The sequence below is a fragment of the Penicillium samsonianum genome, assembly GCF_028829775.1.
Source record: "Penicillium samsonianum strain IBT 33392 chromosome Unknown utg000009l_segment0_segment0, whole genome shotgun sequence".
NCBI classification, from domain to species: domain Eukaryota; kingdom Fungi; phylum Ascomycota; class Eurotiomycetes; order Eurotiales; family Aspergillaceae; genus Penicillium; species Penicillium samsonianum.
In genome coordinates this window covers 1,583,522-1,597,499 of record NW_026643267.1, presented here as the reverse complement: position 1 = coordinate 1,597,499, position 13,978 = coordinate 1,583,522, and the positions used below count along the sequence as shown (strand labels likewise).

Here is a 13,978-nt window from a genome sequence, read left to right as displayed (position 1 = left end):
CTCGTCCTCAGTTTCAAAGCCTGCAAGGAGAGTAACGGCAAGAGCCTTCGGGTGGCCATTCCGTGTCAAACCCATCAGGGCACCTCAGTGATCATACGCCATGCACGAATAACCACCTCTTGTAGTTGGTAAACTCCATCGTTATATTATTGCTGGAGGCATGTACCGCCAAGTTGCAGCGGCTTGTCGTCTTGCGAGGTCCGGACAACGGATTGTCACGGCTCTGGCCAACCAAGTGCACACAGGGGTTTGTCGCTAGTGTTCCATCTTTGCCAGGCAGTGTTTTCCGGCATTGGATGAGGAGCTACTGTGGCACACGGCTGTATCAACGCTGTGGTACAACATAACATTCATACTTCTTCCCTAAAAATACATTTTGTTCTCGATATTATAGAGTACTAGTCACTGGGAACATCGCAAATGGCCGACGCATGATCAACAATATCCGCAGGGGCTTGCGACAGCTCGAAAGCGCCCATCCTCTAAACCGTCTCGGTTGGAAACCAGTCTTAAACCCACCTATAATAGAAGCCTTTCGCGATCGTCGGCTCAAAATACGGGCTTTTATGATTCCGGGATGACGGCTACATAATGTGGCCAATATTCTGGCGTTTCCTGGTGGGATACTATATATTCTACGACTACTATATAAATGCTAGTTTATATACCCTATTGAGTGATTTCAAAGCCTAATATTCATCTTCGAACACCGACCCCCCCTCCGAGCCGGGGTAGCGAATCAAGCCGGAGTTTTACCCCCAAAACCCCTTCTACAGAGAAAGAAGTACGTCGACAGGCTTCATCAATCAAATCTTTACTTCGTACAGGATCTCGAAGTCCACCAAGACCATCGGATCGTGCATTAAACCAACTTGTTAAGGGCTTCCAACTCGCGATACAAGGCGCCACAATTTTAGCGAGAGAAAATAAGGAATTACGCGCTGAAAACGAGAAGAAGCAAAAGCGGACCCAATCTACCAGGCAGATAGGATCACGAAGGGGATCTTTCAGTTCAGGAGGTTCGCGAGATACGTTCAGAGCCATTTGAGACCCAAGTAGCGCGTATTGTCAGTGGTAGATTACCACTAGTGCCTGTTTCAGAGAGGATCCACAGAAAAGGAGCTTACTAAGAAGCAAGCCCCTGAGTTCTAGTATGTATGAAGAACCGACAGACGGATAGACTTAGAAGAGACAGCTGTTTAGTGATAATTCATTGCTACGAACGAGAACTTACCGATTCATCGATCGTCGACACGTATCAATAGGTATCGTGAGCTGCGGCAGATCCCGATCGTTTCGATCACCATCAGCGCCCAAAGATTGGCCAGGCCTTTCTTATTTTAGCCCCCACGTTAGAGCCCCAAATGACTGAGCCCCACACAGAGTCAGCCAAAGAGCTCTTTGCTTTCCTGTTGATTTTCTATTACGGACTTTATAGAATATTTCCGGAAATTGATGTTTACCACCTACACACTCTTTGATTGTTTTTCAAACCTTAATACGAAGATACATTCGTCTGTATCAAGAAAAGCTCCGAAATAGCATTATTCCTGTATCGACATCATACGGGGTTTGCCATACTAAAATGAATTTATGACTCATGTTCCAGTAATTTGAAGTTTGAAGGGCAATCCGGAGGAAGCCGGAACAACGAATAAGAATGCAAATTAACCGAACACGAGAGCTTGAGCCTCCCGATCGTGGCAAGCTGTCATATCCCCGTAGTGTCCAAATAATGAGCCATGCGTTTCCTTGACACCAGACAGTACTACACATGATGACATGTCTTCCCCCACAAATCACAGTTCGTGACATAGACGAGTCTGAACCCGGGCGTTATTTACTAGTTCCATATTCGCGAATATTTGCGATATCTTGAATGGTGTTTACGGTTAACCGGGAAACGTACACGCCTACCATATGCGAAGCTTCTTTTCTGCGTGGCAGTCGAGTTCGATCGTTTATGATGCGCTTTGTGGTAAAGCGAAAACCGGCTTTTGGGGAAACGCTGAGGTGGGCCTCCGGGGCAATTGTTCATCTCAGGCCTTGAGTCCAGATTCGACGACCTGTGGATATTGGCTTCACGACAGCGGCGGTCAAAGATCTCAGTTTCATAGCCGAACTTATCATCGACCAACCCCCTCTGCAATGATAGAATTCGGGTAGGCTTGGTTACAGATACCGGTAGCGAACAGCTCGCTTTATCGCCATTGATTTTCTCCTCAGTCTCAGACATTTTGGCTATCCGTGAAGAGTCCCATAGTGCCATTGACAGAAGGCTCGGGTTTCCTCCGTCGAATCCCCAAAAGTCTGCCTCCCCTTCCGGTCCTTCATCTGATAGGGAGGCTTCTTCGGTCGGGGTGATTGGTAATGGGAAATCGGATTGCAAAGACATGATCAGACGAAGCTTATACTGTATGTGTCATGGAATAATGAGGACCTGGTTGTGTTACTTGTTATATGTTGTCACATACAAATTGCTTGCGGAGAGAATTACTTTTAAATAAAGACAGTAAAGGCTCTAGATAAATGCATGCCCGGTTCTCGACTCGTCTCAACAAACAGTGGGTGTATGAAATATCATTGGAGGAAATCTCTCCGAAATACGAGCCGACCACAACAAACTCTAAATAATGGAAGTAGATTGAGATGACAGTCAGATGACAGGCGCAAAATGCGAACTATAAGCCTTGATTTGGTCGGTAGATTGAGGTCATTAAAAGTCGAAAAGCGGTAAAATAAGAGGAGTTGGGGTAGGCCTGAGAATCTGCAAGGTGTCACTTCCCCCTACCACTCCCATGTCGAAGTGACGATCTAGGGGCCTACTCGGTACATACCGGATAGTACAAACAGTGACTCACAATACATGTACCCCCGTCCAAGCTACATCTTATTAGTGATATGATACAAAACCAGTCGCTAACCTGCTCTCAAATGGCCCAGGCGGCCGAATAGAGCGAACAGACGATCAAAAACATTCGCAGGAACCTGCGACTTTTTGGACATGTCCATGCCCCAGAACCGTGTCGGTCGGAGACAAAGCATAACACGGCCGATGTTAATAGCGCTCTGTGACTATCTACTGGAAAAGCCGGGTCTGTAGCTCGATGGGATGGCAGTCTTTCTATGGGATGAATTCCAGATGCTAGCAATCACCTCCAGCATCAGGAGGGCCCTAGTGGCCCAAGGTTAGTCCAAAAAGACCACCCGAAGGAAAAAAAAGTGCCGAAATACGTGTGTGTTTCTGTGGTTGAAAAAATGGTCGGCGTCATAAATACGTCACTCCTCTATTGGTATAAAGCGCTGAACTCCAGATCTGTAAAAACTTTGATCGGTGCTACACTATTCACTTCCGCACTCATATCGTAATAGTTCCTGGAATTCAATCGGCTTATATTCATAATATGGTGTCTACACTGTCCCAACAATACCTTCAGATTCAAATCCAGGATGACTTGAAATTTAATATCCGTATTGACAATGCGGATCTAGACAGGTACTTTTTGTGTTCTGCCTAGCTTCCAGAAATTCCTATTCTTAGCCTTTGAATAGCGGTCAATTTTACCGAGAGGGAGATCAAAGAGATATTTTGACCTCTGACGATCTCGACGACATGATTATTCGTCATAATGGTGGTAAACGGTCCACGCTGGTCCCATCCCTCAGGAGGGAAGGCGCCGTACATTAGGCGCATATGGATAAAGTCAAACGACTCTGTCCATGTCCACTCGCGAAGCACATCATCCACTTCGAAGACGCAGTTCGGGGGCATCCATGTCACGGGCGGGGGGAAGATATCCACGCCACGGACGATAGCTAACCAGTGTCAGTGCAAGAATAGAAGGAGTCGAATCAAGAAATACAATACCAGACGGATAGAGATCGGCAACATCACTAAGGACCTGTTAGATGTTCTTTTGAAAAGAATAACTCGTTCAATTACATAGCCCAATTCCCTTGACCAGTTCCGATGTCCAAAATATTATATATTGTGATATTAGCGGGAGGTTCAAGCATGAATCGCCGATAGGGGCGCGGAAAAGAGGATTCCGCTGATTATAGTCTAGCACGAGAAACACCATGTGGCTGCGTTTGTTAAATTCGCAGACATTCTAGCTAGTGAGACATGGAAGGTATGGGGATGGGATGCGGCTCACCCAATCTCAAACGCCTCAAACTGCTGCTCGTCAGAAGGACCCCTAGACATTGTTACTATATATAAAATCAAATCGGGGCATCGCTATAAACCAGTAGTCATTTTCCTTAGTGGCCTGGTATCTACATTTCGGGTTAGGCTTAGAAAGCGATCTTAGACTGGAAGTGGACTCGCCTTCGGCCGTTTTCTAACCGTCCTCTCGCGATCGTGGACGCAATAGAGGTGGTCTCCCTGAAACCGTATCAAAGTGAGAATGCGACGATAGGTATGATTCGCAGTGACACTCACGACTGAAAGTCTTGCGGATCCATGCCATAGCCAGTGGCCATAGAGTAGAAATCAGGGTCCTAGGCAGGAGGGTGAGAAGGACTACATTAGAACATAAAAGCACCACTTACCACCGCGATTTGTTCCATATCATCAGCCATGGTCGCAACACTTCTCTAACGTATGCGGGAAAGGTCGACGGAGGAGGAATTCCAGGACATGGCTAGGGAAAAGGGGAAGGGTGGGGTGGCAGCGGGCTAACAGTGATTGGTCAAGTGTTGACGCTAGTCCATAGGCCAGACCCACATTTCCCATTGTTCGATACACGTGACTGCATTAGCGCGCCCTGCAGCCTTGCCGAACACTCTGTGAGGCGTCCGGGATTGCGGGAAGACGGGCTAACAAGGGTAACCCGATCCATTTATTCATGAAAGATCTCCGAGATCTCTCAGGGATCATAATTTTGCACAGAGGAACGCAACATGTACGCTTGAATTGCTATCCGTTCCCATTCAGGCGACCTGGACGTGGAGCCGATAACAGGTGGTCAGTATGCACGCTGGTCAGTACTAGGGGACCTACATGCGCGCAGGAGAAGGCCTCAACATTAGATGCCGGGTGCTCGCCACCAGCGCCTGAAGTTGGCAACTGACATTAACGTTGAAAAGCTAGTAGATTATCTGCCTCGGCTTGTAAATGCCCGTTGTTGAAGTACGAGTCGTTCTGCATCATTCAAATTTCTAATAAGTTCAACACCAGCAAGCTTCGTTCAACCAGGTCAAGCAAGCCGTGGAGCCGGTACCTCGGCAGCAAAGGGATTTTCGCCCCACCAATATTGCATCTGCGTATGCCCTGCGCTCACATAAAGCGGTCGGTTCCGGGGGGTGGGGGTCACTCGGTTGAGGAAAGGTGGGCTGCGCAACATCATCATCTGTTTCGTATTTCTAAGGATCATCATTGGAGAAATAGAATGAGCCCTAGATAGATGCAAACCAATCACCAGAATCGTGAATTCAAGACTCAACCTTCGTTATCGAGCGCCGTATTCCCAATTGTTCTGCATTGATAGTTTGCGGACCTATAGTCCCTTCGCTGTAATGGAAATTGGTATCCTTGATTCAGGCGTAGAGTAAACAGAACTGTGAGTGCTAGGGTGCTTGTTTTGATGGAATGTTTGTTGTGATGAGCCGTGACGAGCCCTGAGTCTTAGTGAGAGTTGGAGAGAATTGGACCTTGGTGTTGATGTGATGAAATGTGTGTAGTGAAACATCACTGTTGTGCAACTTGTGGTGAATGGTCGGGCGGTGAAGGAAGTGGTGGTCGACGTCTCACAGAGGCAGCCCGGTTTGCATCAATTGCATTGTTTCGATTCCGCAAGTCCTTTTTCACCCCTGATGGTCACTCGGTGACGTTGGCGTACAGTCTCCAACTCATTAGAGATGATCGAATTCAAATATTCTTCAACCATGATCACGCAATACATTATACACTCAAGGTCAGGCCTACGAGGTTTAGAACCATGTGATTTGGTCTCGCTCGAACATACGAATCGTAGGTAAAACATGATGATGCGATAGGCTCTTTGCCTTGCGTAGTCAGAGCCGTTTCTCCAGATAGCTATTGCGCGTCGCTCAAACCTACCTTACAATAAAATGCCTACATATTAGAGCGATTGCGAGAGTGAGAGTAGCTTTGACTCGGGAACAACCATTTCATTGAGAGCTTTGGCTCAGAAGTCGGAGCGTGATTGTGTAGCCTGCCGTAAGCGCCAAACCACGCACAAACATATTAGGTGCATCTAGACAATTTTCCAAGCAAATCCAACAGAGATGATTTTTGATTGGTCATTTCGCAGCCACGAAGTCGACCTTTTTCCCATTTATATTATACATTATTCGCGGCTTTGTCTCTAATCCGTACAATTGAGCCGGCCCAGCGAAATGTTTACCTGTGCCTGCGCGCGCCCGCGGTTTCTTGCCGGCCCTCAGTTAGATGAGCACGATTAGGTGTAACCGACAGTTCAAACAGCTTTGCCCTCAGTAAGGCATCCTTTAATTGAGTCGGGTGCAATATTAGAACAGTTCAATGCGGGTTTGTTTATCGTGATTGTTAGTTGCATGGTTAAAGACAGTTTGTTCTGCGGTGGCCAATGGCTCTCCCTAAGAAAAAACCAATTTAGCGTGATGCGGTAGATTGGCATATAATATAAAAAAACCCTATTTCCTCGACTTAGATTGACTATCTTCAACTCTCTGTCCTCTTCTATCTGAATATAGAGGAGCTTTGAATCCCTCCAACCCAATGGACACTCCTGCTTCCCACCCTCCTTCGGGATGGGCCAACAAAAGAAAGCGAGAATCACCAGATTCATATGAGAAGCCAGTTGGGACGCCAGGCAGCACCAAACAAGTGACAAACTCTTCGAAAAGATTACACCGGGCGAGACAAAGGTCAGATTTCACTAGATCCGTATTTGATCGGCTCTAACCAAATAACAGACAACCTCGATGGGTGCGGCCTGTTCCCTAACCAGTGATTTAACCCAAATCCTGCAAAAGAAACCCGCTTTAGCATCCTCCGCTGTTGACCTCCTGGACCTCTATTTGTGCCTGTGGGAGTGTTACATTATCAAGTCCGCCGGCAAAATACGCTTGGAAGAGGAACGTCGTTTCCTACAAGACTCCAACGAATGGCTGGTGGGGGAGAATGAGAAGCTCCAAGAATGCTGTAATAACCAGGAGCTGCTGCTGTGGGATCGCCGTCAGGCCTTTGACTCTATACATCAGGGTATTCTCGGAACATTGCAGAATAGTGATAGACGCTATTGTCATATAAATGAGATACAGTGAGTTTTCGCTCAAGCGAAATGAGATCGGCACGCTTGACCTGGCTATGGCTGGTATTGTACTGGTAGGCAGAGTGATAAACAGGTCTCGTGGTTCTTGCGGAACAGGAAGGGCAGGCAATGAACGGGTCGGAAAGGATAGTTCAACGGGGTGGAATACGGGTGGGGCGTTCCATAGGCATCCTACTACCAATGAATGTACTTTCAACGCAAAAACACAAATCAATCACCGTCTGCATCTGCGTGAATCAAGAACAACCCAATCACTGGCACACAAGGACTTTTGTTGAATATGGCCAAATATCTGGTTTTTGTTTGGTTTTTTTTGTGTGTTTACAAACGCCCTGCCACCCCCTCCGTACTATAGCTCTGCGCTAAAGACTTGCCTGCCAGTCATTCTGGCCTATACATATAAATCCCTAATGAAACCACAGAGATTTGCTCACTCTCCAAGCCTACCTTTTCTTCGCAAACTGCCTTTTGTCGTGCAATCTCTCGTGCTGCACAGAAAGAATGGGGCAACTTGATCAACTTGGTTGGTTGAAACATCTTCGATGACTAGTGTTGGCGCTGACAAAACCCTTCAGACTTCGATTTGGATCTAGACCTTGAGTCAATCTGGAGAGAATCGCCGAATATACCGACACCACCACCTTGTCTCGCAGCCAATCGCAGCACTCTCAGTTCAATTCAACCTATTAGCATATCACAATATGCAAAGAATAAGGCCGAGAGGCCTCGTGCTATCGAGTGCATTTTCTACCCTAACCATGATAGCGAGTGCGCCTTTAGCTGGACGGGGCCGGATCTGTTGTCCCCAGACACCTGTGCCGATGATATTTTCCTCTACGTGTCAGCATTCTTTCTTTTTGAACGGGTGCACTGGATAGAAATCCGGCTCAGCAAGCTCAGCATGGGAAACGAAGAGGTTGTGGAAGAGTATCCGTTCTTTCTTCCGCGGGCTGAATCGATGTTAGGAAATTTACGCAGAGCGCGTGGTCAGATACGTGATATCATCTCGCGGAGTGGCTACATGGGAAGTGCTGGGGAAACTCGATTTCAATTGTCTATGCGGCCGCAGATGGAGACTACAGCAGATCCTGGCATGCGGAGCGCGATTCCTCTATCTTGCATCCACCCTTCTCTGCCCGTACCATCATTTGATCCGCAATTCTTTGTGCAGAATATTGTAGGAAACTGGGGAATATGAGTGCTCCAGCTCTTGGATAGCCTGTTATTATAGTGGGGTCTGTTTTTATCCTTCTGTGGCTTTGTCGAATTAAGACGAAGGGGCGATTCAGAGTTGCCGATTTTGGGATAATAATCTCAGTAGAACAAAATATGGATAACCATCGCGTTTACTGAATGATATCTACTATCTTTCGTGGTTATCTTTTCATTTGTGGGCAGCCCTAGTTTTCCTACAACCGGTGACATCTAAACGGAGGTGTGTTTATGACATGTAGTGCTTCCAAGATATGTCCTCCACAATTTACTACAGGACGAAATTTCGCAGGTCAAAGTCCGAGCAGTTGTAATCCATAGATAGATCCAGCTGCTCCTGGTCCAACCATGTACGATTAAGTTGGAGACTGTGGGAAATCAGCGCGTTGGAGATATTCCGTGCCAGAACCGAGTCGGCGAATTGTGACATTGAATCTCTGGTACAGTTGGGCTTTCCCGAGGCAATGAGTTGAAACGGAGCAGAGAGGATCTAAAGCTCGTCAGCTAAAGCACTCGAAATTATTGTTGAATCGGCTACGTTTACAGTAGATTGGGCGTTGGGAGCTGGCCTCGGCGCCGCCGCTACGGCGGTGACCAGGGCCATAGCGATCATCAGTGCGAGTCTGTTCATAGATTGCATCGTTAACAAAGGAGCAGAGTTTGAATGGACCCATCAAAAGACTGGTCGATTTTATATTTGGCCTTCGACGTCGCCAAACGCGTTGGTAATGCCAATGACCGGTCGGCCTACACAGGGATCACAAACTCCCTCAAATATATGAACCGTCTCCCCTCCTCCGGCCGAGAATCTGAGGGTTAACGGTGTAGCCTTTTTATCGATGTGTGATCAGGTCGATTTTTCAAAAGTTGCGGTGTAACCGGCCCTTACATTTTTTACCAAAATTACAGACCCTCGCTAGCGAGGGTCCGCCAACCATATAGTACGGATCACCCAAATAGCACCCCTTTTTTTAATTCCACCTTTTTAAATTGATCATCTACCACCCCACCAACAATGCCTAAAACAAATAAGGACATCGAGGAATTGATTCTCCAGGCTATGGATTCTCTCTCTGAGCAATCTAAGCCTAATATCAAGAAAACTGCGCGAGAATTCGCGGTTCCTGAGGGCCGTCTTCGTCGGCGCTGGAAAGGTGGAAAATCGCTTTTTCAACGACAACCTAATGGCAGGAAGCTCAATCCTGTACAAGAGAAGGCTTTATGTGAATATATTGATTACTTTGACGCGGTCGGAGCATCGATAAATCGTCGCCAAATTGCTATTGCCGCCAATTCAATTCTTGAAGAAGCCCACCATGACGAAACCATACCACCCCCACAAATTGGCGACCACTGGCTAAAACGTTTCTTGAAACGGTATCCCGAGTACTATGTACGACGCCAGCGAGCTCTTGACGTCGAGAGAGCTTCTGCACTTGATAAAACTGTGGTGGAAAGGTGGTTTCAAGACTATCAACGTGTGGTGACTGAGCATGGTATATGCCAACAAGATATCTACAATTTTGACGAAACTGGCTTTCAAATTGGCGTCGGACGCGATCAATTTATTATTACCAGGCATCCAAAAAAGAAGCTATTCAATGGATCTGTCACTAACCGTGAATCTGTCACGGTTTTAGAGGCTGTTTCGGCCGATGGTTTTACCTGCCCACCACTTAGACCTCTGCATAGCCCACAAATGGGCCTAGACCCCCAGCCCATAGCCCAACCCGCAGTGGGCTATGGGCTCAATCTTCAGAGCCCAACCCAACCCACAGCCCATCGATGGTTGGGCTGTGGGCCCCCATCAAAGCCCATATCTATGCACAAATACAGTCTTGGCATGTATAATGTAGCTGATTAATGACTGTATTTTACACCTGTTCCAGCCTGTATATTTAGTATTATTATATTATCACTATAACAAGTAGGAATTGAGTGGATATTATACTAAATTCGACATCATGATGCCAGATTTCATACAAATTACACAAAAAAGCTTCAATTTGACTAGGAATTTATACTATTATAGCGCCTGGGAAGATTACTGAGTATCAACATGAAGATATATATATTTTATATAGACTGAAACAGGTGCATCTTTCTGTTGAAGTATAAATTCAAGTAACAAATTCATATTTTATAGGCTTACATGATTGAATTTTATACCAACAGATAGCCCATCTCTCCTTCTTTATTTCTGCTTCTATAGATAAGTGATATTACATCTAATCTCGATGTAATGGAGGTTTCAAAATATATTATGAGCTATTGGGTGAAATATTTTGAATGATAATATTGATAAATGGACCGGGAAATGGGCTGGGAATGGGCTATCTATGGGCTTTGGATGGGCTGAACCCACTTAATATGTATGATGTAGCTAATAATATATGAGTATTATAATCATCTGTTTTAATTCAGACCAGCACTGTGATGAATTCTCTGTTTGTTGTATCAATTTGCTGTTTCCTATTATCAAGAAGGTGGCCTTTTGTAATGTATGACCTTGAACCTATCCCCCTGAAACCCTATACCCTTCCTACTATACATTTTATACTACACAATCTTGAATTTATTATTAAATCGTTAACTGATCATATCGCAAAGCCAGCAAACCGAGATTGGATCATCTTAGTTCGACCTATTCGAACCCGACCTCGATACTATATCATTCACTACTTCCTAGTAGGCATTTAGTAACTACGGTGGTTCATCGTTTCTTTAGCCATCTATTCCTTCGTCAATCGCTCTAGAAGCAGACTTTGAGTGCTTTCAACGAGTCGGTCCTAGTAAAAGACGGGATTTCTTTCTCTTCGACGCGATGAATCATAGTAATTGGGTCGATTGGTGGTTACAGACCGACTATAGATCCAACAATAAGACGCTTCTATAGGACTCCTAGTATGGTTCCGCTTCGGAGACCTGGAAACAGTTTGAACAAGTAGCGTATTCGGTTTCGGGGAGCCTAAAGGTGATGTGTAAGCGTTACGGTCTTATCCTTGAGCATCTATATGGCATTAAGCAAGAAACTAGTGCCAATACCAATGGTGCTAGTAGAAAGGTTAGCCGTTATAGCACAACGACTATCACTCGTCATCTAGAAACTAAAGGGTGCCGAAATGCTGCAATGATGTAGAAGCAAAAGGGTATAATAAGGGGATTTGTTCAATCAGTATATAAATGCCTATCCTTTAATATTACTTACTAACAAGGGTTAATTAGGGTTATACAGCCGAAGCACCTTTCTCGTAAGAGGCCTAGAACGATCAACTCCTGCAGTTTATTACTATAAACCGACTCCCGTTCCGACTTGTCGAAAGCCCATCCTTCCGTCGCTTAATTGCATAATCATAGTTAGCCCCAGGCCTATTGACCATACCCTACGCTACTACAGTTCAACGTCGGCTGTCTCTTAGTGTCAAAGAACGGCAACAGAATATACTTGGGCTACTACCAAAGCACGCGAGGATCTCAGTTACATTAGATTGTTAGACTTCTCCATTTAGGCAGGCATTTATGGCTATCACTAGCTATTTTATCGATGCTGACTAGGTCTATCGTGAGGTGCTACTTGGTTTCAAACCCCTCTATAGAACACATTCCGGTGTGAACCTAAGTGCTATCCTCCTAGAAACGGTCACTAAGCATAAAATTCGGGACCGGATCTTTGGATTAACCACCGATAATGCGTCGAATAATAAGGCTCTGGTTAATGCCCTACAGCAATCTTTGCTACAACAATCTTCAATCAATACCAAGAACACCAACATTATCCGCATCCCCTATCTTACACATATGATCCAATTGAGCTTGAACCAGCTACTTGACCGTCTAAAAGCAGTCCCTCAGAATGAGACTACGGAGACCAAATGGACTAAGCAACAAGGTACCCTCGTGAGAGCGAATACAAAAAAAGGGATATCTCGTATACTTTGAAAAGAATACGAGCACTTACTGTTTACATCCGCGCTAGTCCTCAGCGCCGGGATTCATTCATTGCACTTCAACCTAAAGGGCAAGGGCTTATGCTTGTCCAGGATGTGAAGACTCGGTGGAATTCAACATTCCTTATACTCCGGCGAGCTAAGAGACTCCGTATCTTTATCATACAGTTTTGTGATCAGTTCAACGAGAAAGACTTCGCCCTTAATGATGATCAATAGCGCCAGATTGACTATCTTCTTTGTATTACAAAGCCATTCTTTGATTATACACTTGCCCTCTCAAAGACACGAGATATAACATCATATCTTGTCTTTCAGATCTATAATCTGCTATTCGAGCATATTGAACGATCAAAGAGACAATTAGAACGAAAGCGTGTTACATGGAAACAGCAGATGCTTACCTCTCTCGATGCTAGTTGGTCAAAGCTACGCGATTACTATAAAGAGACTGATCAAATGCGAGGGCATATCTATGCAGTTTGCACAATGCTATCGCTAGATAGTAGATTTCAATTCTTTCTTTCTGATGACTGGTCCGACTCAAAAGAACTATAGGATTAGTATCGAGCAGCATTCCAAGATGCACTTGTTCCGATCCAGCAACGTCTTGCTAGTACTCAGGGTCTATAAGAGTCTTCTACATCGACAATAAGATCAGTTCTTCACAATCTTGTTCGAAGCCAGAAATCTAACACTAAGTCAAAGCTAGTTGTTAATGAAATGACGTAGTATCTTGACGGTAGTATGTTCAATCCTAATCCTTCTGATCAAATGATTTACTAGATACTAATTTTAATATAGATGTAACTGATTCCGAGCCACTCGCATTCTGGAGAGAGAATGAATCCCGTTTTCCGGCCGTCGCTGCACTTACAAGGGATGTTCTCGCAATCCCAGCAATAGGTGCTAGAGTAGAGCGTCTGTTTAATACTACACGCGACGTCTGTCATTATCGCCGCGGCTCCTTAAAGCCGTATACCATCGAAGAGCTGATGCTCTATCTCTGTGCATCAAGGTTTGACCTTGAGGTACATGAATCGGAGGAATTTAGAAAATTTTTTACTACTAATGAGACCGATGTATTAGTAGAAGAGAAGGATGAGACGCCAGATGATGTCGATATTGATGAGATTAGTGATACTGAAGAGCAGGATGATATATCTGGGGATTTGATAGATGTTGATAGCGACAGTCTTGACGGAGATGATGATGATGCTGCTGCTACTGCTGCACCGCAATTACCGAGTATTTATACTCAGCAGCGTACATCAGGGAGGAAGAGGTTGCGAGTTGAGGATGATATGTATGAGCGTTATTAGTATGTATATCATGATCAGGATGTAAATATACTATTCAATCACCTAGCATCTTACTTGATATCTTATCAATCAGTCCCATAACTTAATTTATAAGCTTATAAGATGGTTCATGTACAGCTTAAATGGTAATTTGAATACCTAAAATAACCAGGGAAATATGCATTACTTATGCAGCTGCGATAAATTGGAATGTTTGCATTGTTTGGGGCCCATTATG

The 13,978-nt window shown here is 45.1% G+C and overlaps 3 protein-coding genes across 3 annotated transcripts; all 3 read right to left on the bottom strand.

The window, feature by feature from the left end:
* Positions 1-1,836: 1,836 nt before the first annotated feature.
* N7471_013551 (uncharacterized protein) lies at positions 1,837-2,395 on the bottom strand (the record flags this gene model as incomplete). The annotated part of the gene is made up of 2 exons (XM_057286270.1): positions 1,837-1,874; positions 1,918-2,395. The coding sequence occupies 2 exons, from the start codon at positions 2,393-2,395 to the stop codon at positions 1,837-1,839; spliced, it is 516 nt and encodes a 171-aa protein (XP_057129595.1).
* A 1,119-nt stretch (positions 2,396-3,514) lies between these two features.
* N7471_013550 (uncharacterized protein) lies at positions 3,515-4,584 on the bottom strand (the record flags this gene model as incomplete). The annotated part of the gene is made up of 7 exons (XM_057286269.1): positions 3,515-3,816; positions 3,869-3,894; positions 4,158-4,199; positions 4,249-4,278; positions 4,349-4,387; positions 4,445-4,503; positions 4,555-4,584. 7 exons carry the CDS (start codon positions 4,582-4,584, stop codon positions 3,515-3,517), a joined length of 528 nt encoding a protein of 175 aa, XP_057129594.1.
* Positions 4,585-8,763: 4,179 nt separating this feature from the next.
* Positions 8,764-9,132, bottom strand: N7471_013549 (uncharacterized protein; the record flags this gene model as incomplete). The annotated part of the gene is made up of 2 exons (XM_057286268.1): positions 8,764-8,982; positions 9,037-9,132. 2 exons carry the CDS (start codon positions 9,130-9,132, stop codon positions 8,764-8,766), a joined length of 315 nt encoding a protein of 104 aa, XP_057129593.1.
* Positions 9,133-13,978: the final 4,846 nt, after the last annotated feature.